At 41.1% G+C, this 13,488-nt stretch overlaps 1 protein-coding gene across 2 annotated transcripts in view; it reads right to left on the bottom strand.

Moving 5' to 3' along the window:
• LOC139555216 (protein NDRG1-like) overlaps positions 1-12,323 on the bottom strand; it is a 21,015-nt gene extending 8,692 nt beyond the window's left edge. Inside the window, exons 1-4 of one of the 2 annotated variants that reach the window (XM_071368829.1) lie at positions 12,186-12,323; positions 5,623-5,698; positions 4,569-4,604; positions 2-107 (exon numbers count right to left, since the gene is read on the bottom strand). In XM_071368829.1, coding sequence (XP_071224930.1) covers positions 2-107; positions 4,569-4,604; positions 5,623-5,679 — 199 coding nt within the window. In that variant the 5' untranslated portion in view covers positions 5,680-5,698; positions 12,186-12,323. Of the gene's footprint in view, position 1; positions 108-888; positions 1,033-4,568; positions 4,605-5,622; positions 5,699-12,185 lie in introns of those variants that run through there. The other variant, XM_071368830.1, reaches the window with a different exon arrangement.
• Between the last annotated feature and the right edge of the window lie 1,165 nt (positions 12,324-13,488).

Below are 13,488 nucleotides of genomic sequence, written 5' to 3' on the forward strand. Positions count from 1 at the left end.
CGGTTCAGTCCAATGTCATGGAAGGTGAGGATGACGGGGCGGTCTCCTTTGGGCACCCCCTTCATGGTGCAGTGGATCCTTCCATGGGGAGTCTCTACATCGTGCTCCTAAAGATGGAATAAACCACTGTTAGCAAATAGGGGTACCACAGAACTCAGTCAACTTTCTAAGAAAATATTATCCATAGCAAAAATAAACATTATTGAAGAACTCTACCCGACCTGGACAAGGTAAACCCTAAGCGAAACTGAGTTGAACTGCACCAAGGTATCCATGCTTAGCAGAGAATGGTTTTCCAGAACACTGTTCAAACGCACCAATACAGCCTATAGCTCATGTGGTGAGCCCTGAAGATGGCAGTGTAGAGAAAACTTTATTTAATTTTTTTACTTTGATCTGTATGTGTTTTTTCTCCAATACTCAAAACATTGTAATCAGAATACATCCACTGACTTTAAGTCCTTCTGAATAAGAGCAAATGCTAAATGACCAAAATGTAAATGCTTCATCAGTAAGAGCCATTCAAAACAAAACACATGTATCCAACCTTCTGTGAATCAGACCATTGGCTCATGCAAAATAAGTTAGCCTTTCTGCATCTAGTTCTTTCAGTATGTTCCGTTTCTCGAGGAGTCGTCAGCCAGAGCATCTGGCTATAATGCTTCAAATAATCAACTATATTTAATCCAACATCATGATTTCTGACTGTGATGCATATTACTTCAAAGGGACCATTAATCCACAATATTTATCACAGTCTGAGATTTTCTCTTCATTTCAATCCCACAAAGGTATAAACAGACAAAAAGCTACAGAAGGTAAACAAGCCCAAGACTATCCATCAAAGCACACTATCAACTATAGACAGAGAGACCCAATAGTACTCACAGAGGTTTCAATCTCAGCCATAACACACTCCATGTCCGAATCCCCCTCAAGAACCATGTTTCCTAGTGCCTTTTTGGTCACTCGTAGGGAGTAGTGAACTGTGAACGGATGTAGTGTTCTGAGCTATAGATCGAATTGGTGGTAAGCTTCTGTAAAGGTGCTTATGAGGGGACTTGCCTGTGGGTTGTGTTTTATACCCCTGGTACTTACTACTCTGCATAAGACCTGGCCTCCCATGGTGCTTTGCACGGTGGTCAAAACAAGCTAATTCTAGCTGAAGAGATCCTTAAATTGGATCAGCACAATGTCAGACAGTGGGGCAGCATGGGATATTTAGTGAAGAGTAGTGCAAAGTGAAGAGCAAGCAAGCAATCAGATCAATGGGAATATACAAGAGCAATAATTAACCTTTAACCCCGTTTGTCAAAATATCCTAATCCTAACACATCAGGCGGTCAAGAAAGTGACAAAATAGCACTGGCAACACTAGCAATATAATCAATTATTACTTTTCATAAGCATGTCTGAAGCCTTTATAGTGTATAAAGTCATAGTATGTTAAGTCTGTCTATGTGGTAATGTTTCAATAGATTGAAAATGACTAACTCAGGATCGTTATGAGATACATATCTTGTCTTAATGGTCTATTTCACAATAATCTGGGATAGCAATCCACCATTATCAACGAGGGAGAACCATTTTTATACTACTACTCCAGAAGATCAGAGACAATTGGCCCCTAGGGGGAATTTTGTTTGAGGCATTGTGTAAAGGTTCAACTTCATAGGTGGCCGGTAGCCTAGTGGTTAAGAATGGTGGGGCCAGTGACCGAAAGGTCTCTGGTTTGAATCCCTGAGCCAACTAGGTGAAAGATCTGTGCCATCAAGCAAGGCACTTAACCCTAATTGCTCCTGAAAGTCACTCTGGATAAATTACTTTATGTCATAAACCCCATACACTGACCAAAACTCTTACAAGAAAGGTAGTTAGATCCAGTTTGAGACCCTTGGGAGGGAGGTTAGGTGTAGTATAGAAGGTCAGGGGCAAAGTCAAAACCCTAATGGCACCCCTATTGCACAGCTTTTGACAAGATTTCTAGGGCCCTGGTCCAAAGTAATACACCACATCAGGAATAGGGTGTCATTTGGAATGTAATAAGAGTCAATTACATAACTGAATCCAGTTCAACCAAGGCTTCCCTCCAGTAAGAACATTCACATAACCTGTTTACATGACTGGAGGTAAACAACTGACGGCAGTGCCACCTAGGTAGCCAGGGCTAAATTAGCGGCCGTTTGATGCAGACACATGCTGAGCTAATCCCAGACGAGGCCGGGGGAGAGGAGGAAGGAGGAGGAGGGATACGTGTGGACCTAGTTTGTCTGAAGGCAGCCTCGGAACGGGACAGATGGATGAAGTGTCCCTCTACCTACGTCACTAGGGCTCCAAGACACAAAGCGATTTTGAACGTTGCCCTGGAAACCTGAGTTGACTAATCCTAGCCGTCGTGAGGGTCGGTTAGCACGAGATGGTTAGCTGCAGGGATCATACCTCTACTGGCCTCGTTGATAACACTCTAGAAGGAAAAGCTGTTTGACTCTCAGGTTGAGAGGTATAAATCAGATATATTGGGACGTGGATAGGCTTTTTGTAAAGGCACTTCAACAAGTTAAGCATGATTGTTAGGTAGTGGTTTCCATGTGGTGCTATCCAAGGTTCTGAATGTACGTAGTTGGTACAGTATGCTGTACAGTTGAAGTTGGAAGTTCACATACACCTTAGCCAAATACATTAAAACTCAGTTTTTCACAATTCCTAACATTTAATCCTAGCAACAATTCCCTGTCTTAGGTAAGTTAGGATCACCACTTTATTTTAAGAATGTGAAATGTCAGAATAATAGTAGATAGAATGATTCTATTTCAGCTTTTCTTTCTTTCATCACATTCCCAGTGGGTCAGAAGTTTACATACACTCAATTAGTATTTGGTAGCATTGCCTTTAAATTGTTTAACTTGGGTCAAACATTTCAGGTAGCCTTCCACAAGCTTCCTACAATAAGTTGTGGGAATATTGGCCCATTCCTCCTGACAGAGCTGGTGTAACTGAGTCAGGTTTGTAGGCCTCCTTGCTCTCACACGCTTTTTCAGTTCTGCCCATATATTTTCTATAGGATTGAGGTCAGGGCTTTGTGATGGCCACTCCAATACCTTGACTTTGTTGTCCTTAAGCCATTTTGCCACAACTTTGGAAGTAGGCTTGGGTCCATTTGGAAGACCCATTTGTGACCAAGCTTTAACATCCTGACTGATGTCTTGAGATGTTGCTTCAATATATCCACATCATTTTCTTTCCTCATGATGCCATCTATTTTGTGAAGTGCACCAGTCCCTCCTGCAGCAAAGCACCCCCACAACCTGATGCTGCCACCCCCGTGCTTCACGGTTGGGATGGTGTTCTTCGGGCTTGCAAGCCTCCCCCTTTTTCCTCCAAACGTAACGATGGTCATTATGGCCAAACAATTCTATTTTTGTTTCATCAGACGATCAGTACGATCTTGGTCCCCATGTGCAGTTGCAAACCATAGTCTGGGATTTTATGGCGGTTTTGGAGCAGTGGCTTCTTCCTTGATGAGCGGCCTTTCAGGTAATGTCGATATAGGACTCGTTTTACTGTGGATATAGATACTTTTGTACCTGTTTCCTCCAGCATCTTCACAAGGTCCTTTGCTTTTGTTCTGGGATTGATTTGCACTTTTTGCACCAAAGTACATTCATCTCTAGGAGACCGAACTCGTCTCCTTCCTGAGCGGTATGACGGCTGCGTGGTCCCATGGTGTTTATACTTGCGTACTATTGTTTGTACAGAGGAACGTGGTACCTTCAGGCGTTTGGAAATTACTCCCAAGGATGAACCAGACTTGGAGGTCTACACTTTTTTTTCTGAGGTCTTGGCTGATTTTTTTTTGATTTCCCATGATGTCAAGCAAAGAGGCACTGAGTTTGAAGGTAGGCCTTGAAATACATCCACAGGTACACCTCCAATTGACTCAAATTATGTCAATTAGCCTATCAGAAGCTTCTAAAGCCACAATTTTCTGGAATTTCCAAGCTGTTTAAAGGCACAGTCAACTTAGTGTATGTAAACTTCTGACCCACTGGACTTGCGATACAGTGAATTATAAGTGAAATAATCTGTCTGTAAACAATTGTTGGAAAAATTACTTGTATCATGCACAAAGTAGATGTCCTAACCGACTTGCCAAAACTATAGTTTGTTAACAAGACATTTGTGGAGTGGTTGAAAAACTATTTTTAATGACACCAACTTAAGTGTATGTAAACTTCCGACTTCAACTGTATGTCAAGTCAACAGATGGTCACACAAACTAATATTACAGCAGGCCATACTTTTTCCACTTCAGATTACACAAAGGGTGTGGTCATCTCTTAGTATCAAAGAGCCCAAAATGTGGGCAAATCTTCCACCACAAAAGGCTAAGGGGCACCAAGTGCTGAAAGATGATATATAAATCATTGCCCACCAGATGGGGCTAAATAATACTGAAATATCATAACCTAATCCACATGGAAACTCATCTGAGAGTAGGCGCTACACTGAAACAAGTGGATCATGTGTGAATTTTTATGGATATCTAAGTGTGGACCATAGGGACATACCTTTATCACAAGTTGTGCTACAGCCTCTCTCAACCCCTAGAAATGACAGAAACAGAACGGTTATATAAGGTTGAAGGGATACTTCAGGATTTGGTGAATGAAGCTCTTTATCTACTTCCCAAGTCAGATCAACTTGTGAATACCATTTTTATGTCTCTGTGTGCAGTTTGAAGGAAGTTGCTAACTAGTGTTAGCACAATTGCTAACTAGGGTTAGCACAATGACTGGAAGTCTATGGTAACTGCTAGCATGCGAGTAGATACCATAGACTTCCAGTCATTGTGCTAGTTAGCATTGCCTTGCAAACTACCTCTAACTTCCTTCATACTGCAAAAATCCCAAAGTATCCCTTTAAATTAAGCAATTAAGATATGATAACAAAGCCAATAATTGTCCTTTGGGCTGAATTATGTTTTAAATATAAAGAAAGTTAAAAATGTATTTATGTATCCATAAGGACCAGTTTCATTGTACTGTGTACATATTTCAGACAATTCCTGACATGCTAAACAGACCTAATTCATCTATGGAGTTCAGCTGTCATATAACAACAAAGTGTGAGCTACATGGTACTACTGGGCAAGGTATAGAAAGAGTGACAGGTAGAGCCTCTAGGATTAGTGCAGATGTCCCCTTCTGCAGCTGCTCTGTGGCTGCATCCTGTATGTAGTATCCTGGACTGTAGTGTACTGTACAGTGTAAAGTGCTGTGGTGTTAGCGCCAACCACAGCCCGTGTCAGGTAGGGAGGGGCTTTGGGATGCCAGTTCAGTGGGGGAAAAGGCCAGGGGGCAGTGGGTTGTTGTTGACATGTTATAAAAAATCAAATATTTGCACTTGTCTTTTCCTACTAGCACTGACTTTGCTGATAAATACTTTGTTGAGGAAATGTATACTTGATATGATGCGTTCTTGTCTCACATAGCTATCTTAAGATGAATGCACGAACTGTAAGTCGCTCTGGATAACAGCATCTGCTAATGACTAAAATGTACATTTTTCACAGACAAGTAAACCGCAGGCTATACATTCAAAGCAAATCATGTGTCTACTTACTGGCAATTCCCTGTCAACGAGCAGGGGAGCTTTTGACGCAACCTGGATATCATCCATGTCTTTCAATTGAGGAAACCTGGAGGGAGAGAGGGATGGGGGGAGAGAGAAAGAGAAAGAGAGAAAGAGGAGAGGGAGAAAGAGAGACTTATTTAGACCCATGCGGACTGGTTCAGCCAGTGGTGGAGCGTTCCTTCATGTTTGGAACCTTTCAATGAAAGGAATTTTCATATTACACACATGCCTTTCTGATCCTGAGACGTTTTTTGAGATCATGTTATTAGGATAATAACTTACCACTGGGAAAAACACTGATACAATCTCGTTAAACAGGTTCCAATGTGGATTTTATATGTACAGATGTAGGATCTTAATTTGAGCCAGTTTGATACAGCAGGAAAATAGTCATGCAGCAACAGGAAATGTGAATTATTATGTGGATTATAATGAAGAGACATTTTTTTGTAGGGGTTGATACAATTTTTTGTTACGGCAAATCAAGTCTGACATTTTTAAGTGGAACCTACAAACTTTAGAAGCGCTTTTAAACCTTGAATACACAACATGTTTGCTGAGAAAATTCTCAGCTAAAAAGTGTGATAAAATTAAGATCCTACATCTGTACACACCCCAACCAACCAAAAGGGAGAAAAGGCCTTTTCATTTCCATGACAACAGACTGTACAATTAGAATAAATTCTTATTTAAAAGGACGGCCTACACCATCCAAATTTGGACGATTCTGGGACACCCAATCACAGCCGGTTGTGATACAGCCTGTAGCAACCAATACAAGTTAATAACAAGTTTATTACCGTTTTGTTTTACAAGTTTATTACACGTTATTACTAAAAAAGGCGTTACAAAGCCAAAGTCGCCTTTCACCGCGCTACATTTCCTATACTTACATTTAACTGTATAGCAGTACACCAGGCCCTATAGCTACAACTACAGTTTCCAATGCATTCTAAACCAAAATGAACTCAAATGAACTCTTGTGAGAGTCGCTCCGGCTGCTTGCTATTTCGACAGAGGCGAGGGAGAAACGAAATCAAGTTGCTGTCTGCAGTTCATGCTGTTGTGGATCGTGATGCCATTTTGGTAGGAGTGGGAGCTCTGCTGTGCATGCTAATCAAATCAGATGGTAAACAGACGGGGGCTTTGTGTCCGGCAGGCCAAGGCAGGACAGGCAGGCAGGCCGAGGCAGGACAGGCCAGGAGTCAGGCTCTTCCTCTGTGGTGTGGTGGGCTAACTGGGCTTGGCCGGCTCACAGGAAGCTACTGACAAGTCACAGCTTCCATAGCTCCCTTCACACACATTCTCTGTGACTAATCCTCTCTCATACCCTCTCAGTAAATCTCTCCCTCTTCCTGCCTCACTCTTTCTTGCTGTCGCTCTCTCCCCCTCTGTCTCTTCCGCTCTCAGCTATAACAATATATTTTGCATCTGATCTACCTACAGGTTTCAGATGAGCCTCTACAGGTTTCAGATGCGCCTCTACAGGTTTCAGATGCGCCTCTACAGGAAGTGATTCATTTTCGGGCATCTGGCCAGCTTTTCAACAAAACAGCTTCCTGACTCTAGGGCTTTGTCCCAAATAACACCCTATTCCCTATGCACTGCTGGTCAAAAGTAGTGTACTACATAGGTAGTAATTTGGGATGCACTTCAGCCAGGCCTCACAATAGTGCAGAGAGGAAGAGGAGTATAAAAAAATATATATATTTTTTTAAACTGGGAAATATTTATTCTGTGGTTTTTAGGAAAAACCTTCTACTGCAAATCAGATGCGCCTCTACAGGGTAATCTTTACCTTGTAGAGTGCGCTAAACATTATTGGTAGTCTTAAACAAATTTACTTTGAAACAAAAGTATGCACCTCACACACATGGTCATGGGCAAAACAAGAAGACACCTGTACCATGTCAGATATAAAGTTGAAATGTATTACATTTTGAGTCTGCATCCCAATATTACACTTTATATACATCAGAGGAGACTGAAATATAACAAAACTGTGACATACTGTGTGTCAATTTTTTTAAACGCAATAATCTTTATTAATTATGAAATTATGAAAAATATTAATAACATTCCACTCATGAGGCTAAAAGGGGCACTTTTGGTCACTGACTGCATGAAAGGGCTACAGGAAGTGATTCATTTTCGGGCATCTGGCCAGCTTTTCAACAAAACAGCTTCCTGACTCTAGGGCTTTGTCCTAAATAACACACTATTCCCTATGTAGTGCTGGTCAAAAGTAGTGTACTACATAGGTAGTCATTTGGGATGCACTTCAGCCAGGCCTCACAATAGTGCAGAGAGGAAAAGGAGTATAAAAAAAAATATATATATATTTTTTTAAACTGGGAAATATTTCTTCTGTGGTTTTTAGGAAAAACTTCTACTGCAAATCCTTTGTTGGAGAAACTGTCCGCCAGCTCCCACTGACATTCCAACATTCAATTCAACTGAAATCATGTGAGAGAAGTTACGTAACCATAAATAATCTGGAAATTCAGATAATAGAAAATAAAGTCATTTGTATTTACAGCAACACGGTTAATCCTACTTAACATAGACAAGTAACATTAAACCCAAACCAGTTTCCAGACCTGTAAATAGGCTAAGTGCTGAGCAAGTAGTTTGAGGCCACTAGGCAAACCTATATTTACAAGATAAGATTCCCTTCTGACACCCCTAAACTAATCTTTTACCTGGCAGTATCAAACACCTCTCAGGACATCAGTAATGTCTCATTGAGATCCACATGGGGCACCTCACAAGTACAGAATTCTCTCCCAATTCAATTAAAATGGCTTTATTGGCTTGGGAAACCAAAATCCCTCTCCGTCTTTCACTGCCCCCCTCTCTCTCTCCGTCTTTCACTGCCCCCCTCTCTCTCCGTCTTTCACTGCCCCCCTCTCTCTCCGTCTTTCACTGCCCCCCTCTCTATCCGTCTTTCACTGCCCCCCTCTCTCTCTCCGTCTTTCACTGCCCCCCTCTCTCTCTCCGTCTTTCACTGCCCCCCTCTCTCTCTCCGTCTTTCACTGCCCCCCTCTCTCTCCGTCTTTCACTGCCCCCCTCTCTCTCTCCGTCTTTCACTGCCCCCCTCTCTCTCCGTCTTTCACTGCCCCCCTCTCTCTCCGTCTTTCACTGCCCCCCTCTCTCTCTCCGTCTTTCACTGCCCCCCTCTCTCTCTCCGTCTTTCACTGCCCCCCTCTCTCTCTCCGTCTTTCTCTGCCCCCCTCTCTCTCCGTCTTTCACTGCCCCCCTCTCTCCGTCTTTCTCTGCCCCTCTCTCTCTCCATCTTTCTCTGCCCCTCTCTCTCTCTCTCAATTTAATTCAATTCAAAGGGCTTTATTGGCATGGGAAACACGTTTACATTGCCAAAGTAATTGAAACAGATAATAAACAAAAGTGAAATAAACAATATAAAATTAACAGTAAACATTACACTCACAAAAGTTCCAAAGAAATAGAGACATTTCAAATGTCGTATTATGGCTATATACAGTGTTGTAACAATGTGCAAATAGTTAAAGTACAAAACTGAAAATAAATAAACATAAATATGGGTTGTATTTACAATGTTGTTTGTTCTTCACTGGTTGCCCTTTTCTTGTGGCAACACAGGTCACAAATATTTCTGCTGTGATGGCACACTGTGGTATTTCACCCAGTAGATATGAGAGTTTATCAACAGTTGATTTGTTTTCGAATTCTTTGTGGATCTGTGTAATCTGAGGAAAATATGTGTCCCTAATATGGTCATACATTTGGCAGGAGGTTAGGAAGTGCAGCTCAATTTCTACCTCATTGTGTGGGCAGTGTGCACATTGTCTTCTCTCCATTTAGGGCCAAATGGCATTCTAGTTTGGAAAGAATTAACAAAAAAACTGAGCAATGTGTCAAGTAATTATCTTTTTGTTTTCTCGTGATTTGGTTGGGTCTAATGGTGTTGCTGTCTTGGGGCTCTGTGGTTTGTTTGTGAACAGAGCTCCAGGACCAGCTTGCTTAGTGGACTCTTATCCAGGCCATCTCTCTGTAGGTAATGGCTTTGTTATGGAAGGTTTGGGAATCACTTCCTTTTAGCTGGTTGGAGAATTGAACCACACTTTTCTGGATTTTGATCATTAGCGGGCATCTGCCCAATTCTGCTCTGCATGCATTATTTTGTGTTGTACAAGGAGGACATTTTTGCAGAATTCTGCATGCTGAGTCTCAATTTGCTGTTTGTCCCATTTTGTGAATTATTGGTTGGTGAGCAGACCCCAGACCTCACAACCATAAGGGTCAATGGGTTCTATAACTGATTCAAGCAATTAGCCAGATCCTAATTGGTATGTCAAATTTCATGTTAATTTTGATTGCGTAGAAGGCCCTCAGATTGTTTACAGCTTTGAGGAAGTTACCTGTTGCACTGATGTTTAGGCCGAGGTATGTATAGTTTTGTTAGTTACTCTCCAACTGTGTGGGAATATGACAATGACAGTATTGCCACAGATACAGCTGTGTGGTGGTCAGCTACGTATCAGATCCTAAGCTTCCTGAGTTCCTTTCACTCTTCTACAATTTGTGCGTAGACATGGACAACAGACAATTCACTAAAATAATCTTGGCCTGCAGAAGTGAGACTGCCTTATGCAATCATCCAAAACAGGAAATATTGGAAGGATAAAGTGTCTGCGTTACAAATATTCAACACTTTCTGACTGAGAAGGCCTTACATGATGAGATCGACTGCTTAAAACCAGATAATGTAAGTTATATGTTACAAAACACCAAATCTCCTCTACTTTGTTCACAAAACCCATTTGTGGCTTACTGATTGGAATTGGGAAGCAAAGTCTCCCTTTTAGATAGCTAGAATTAAGGCCACTGCCACTCTGCCTTTCCCTTCATATGGGTTAAATCCAGAAACCAATCCAGCTACATCTACACAAACAATGATTACTTCCCTAATCTTTCGTCGCCCATTTAATCTGTCAAATCCCCTTATTCTGAAATATTAGCAGCAGGGCAGGCTGCTGCTAGCTAAATTAAGCTCTTACAGACATACATTTTGAAATGGTAAAAGATATCAAAATGTATGTGCGTGGCTCATACTCGGGGGATGATACACATCCGAGTTATTTTTGTCTCTATGCACACTAACAGGACCCCCCCTACACACTTACCCACACTGACACTCCAACACACACTCACTCCATCATTTGCTCTCACACACACACACACACACAATATGCACATACATTTACACCCACTCACATACAATCATCATATATGCTGCTGCTACTTTGTTAATCATATATCCTGTTGCCTAGTCATCTTACCTCTATACATATCTACCTCTATCGATCCAGTATCCCTGCACATGTAAATATGGTGTTGTAACTGACCCTGTATATAGTATGCTTGCTTACTTAATCATATTCTTCTTATTTTTATATCTTCTGTGTTTTGTTTCTATTTTTAGTATTATATTGTTATTGATTACTGCAAAGGCATTTCACTGTACTTGAGCATGTGACATTAAAACATGATATAGTTGATCTGTGGGTACCACAAAAACATACACTAATAAGGCAAAAGGTTGAACCAATTCAAATGAGAGGGGATCTCTTGCGATGCTACAGAAAATGAAGGATGGGTATTTCACTACTAGATGTTCACTGCATAGGCCATCTTACTTTGGTGATAGCTGCCAAGCATACTTGTGAAAACAAAAATCATGTATCATAATTGAAAAAATATCCTCTCAATCCTGAAAGACCCTGTCCTTGTTATATCTCTTAAAAAACACATGAATAAGAAACTGGAAAATGTATCTTGAAATAGTCAGAACACTGACATTACTTCCTAATGAAAGAGACAAATATTGTCACATTGTCATGCCATCTTAATGTCACACTTCTGCATCTTCTGCCCATGCTGTCACATCCACAATTGCTTGCTTGACTGTAGGCAACCACCCCTGGGTATTTTGACTACACATTCTAATAAAAACACAAACGCAAGCTTGTGCATCCACTATTACACAAACAAAAGCAGAAGGTATACGGTTGTTTAGTTATGAGGTAGAGGCGTCCACAGAATCCGGTCACGCAGCCACTCCATTGTTGAAAATGTAAACAAACAATCTTCCTGTGTGGCTTAGCGGTGCTCGTGGCACGTGCACATCAGCATGTAATATGTTTAGACGCAATAGCAGCTACACTGGCACGAGCATCTGGACAGTTTTAAAATGACCTATATATTTAGGACCTGCATTTAATGTGGAATGCGTTGTAATATCCTGAGATCTACCAATTTAAAAAAAAAATACATTTCGACTTTCAAATATCTGACTGAGTGGAAGTTATAACATCAAAATAAATACTATAAAAGGAATACAAAATGTGAAAAATATCGATATCACTGTAGTCAATGAAAGTATGATTTTATACAAACCAGAAACCAAAATAAAATGCAGACTTACAAAGTGTAAAGATGTCTAGAAATTACAACGTCATAATAATTATGATAACCATACTCATCGTTCTATTGTATGCAAAATAACTTACCTGTAAAGCTTGATTGTCCACTGGTGATCACCCACAACAAGTCCTTAAACACTCTTTAAATGCTTTGCAAATCGCCTCAGTACTATTTCTTCACTATAACAAAGATTTGGTTATTTACTACGTGCAATTGAAGCGCGGATGTATCGGACGTTTATAAAGACCTCAGACCAGCCTCTTTTCCCTTCTCCACTTGCTATTGGGCAATATCACTGCATTTGGTAAAACAGCTACACTGTTTACAGCGGTTGCACGACAAAATGGGATGACACAGAGACTGCTGATTAAAGTGTGTCAATAGCACAGTTGTAGTGAAGTATTAGTACATTCACTTCTCACCTCTTAACTACATGTATATCTCCGGACATTTGTGCATTTATGTAGTGCAGTTATTGCATTTACTCATTTTGCAACGCGTTTAGAATCAGAGAGGGATCACTTTGATGTGAGTTTTTTTTCGGGGAAGTTTGTTAATTTGTCAACAGTCCATGTTTTGTGGTTAGGTGATAATTGCTGGGATATTACTTGGGTACACTTTCACTAAACAGTGGCTGGGTGTGTACTGGAATCTTGGCAACCCTGTCGTATTTATATGAGACCATGCCAAACTAATTAATCTGCTTTGAGTTTTAAGGGGAAAGGGAGTCTGGGATGTATTTCTCACTCCCTCTGTATGACTTTGTCAACTGGCAAAGTGCAACTTTTAAGCTTTGGAAGAGGAGGAGGAGCAGGAGAATGCCTGCAACCTTGGGTTTGTATTCTCCAGGGAGTAGCTCTGGTCCAGGTCAATGATGCACGTTCCTTCACTAAGGATCACACACTCACGCCCTGGACCAGAGCTACCCAGAGATAAGTCTGTATGAAGGGAAGCCATACCCCTTCCCTCAGCATTTCCGGATGGGATATTGGGGATCCTGTGCAGATAGTGTTTTCTATCTCTGTGTTGTTCAATCAATACTAGAACCAATACTAACTCCAGTTTGACCTCTGGTCAAAAGTAGTCCACTACATAGGGAATAGGGTGCTGATTGGGACGCAAGCATGATCTAGGGAGAGGTGCGCTTGTACTTTTGTACTCTACTTGACTGATTTACACTGTATGTGGTCAATAACATTTGTAGCTTCTTTGTCCTGATAGATCCTGTGTATACGATCATCCACACTTATTTGACAAATAACACAAATGTGGTTTCATCCATAAACTGTTGAATTGGAATGACTGTGTCTGTGTGTAAAGTCTCTGGGGCAATACAATGCCTTCACTGTGGTTTTGTAAATGTGAGGCCCTCAATAGGAACACGTGGAA

Source organism: Salvelinus alpinus, chromosome 26 (assembly GCF_045679555.1).
Source record: "Salvelinus alpinus chromosome 26, SLU_Salpinus.1, whole genome shotgun sequence".
In the NCBI taxonomy this organism is placed as follows: Eukaryota; Metazoa; Chordata; class Actinopteri; order Salmoniformes; family Salmonidae; genus Salvelinus; species Salvelinus alpinus.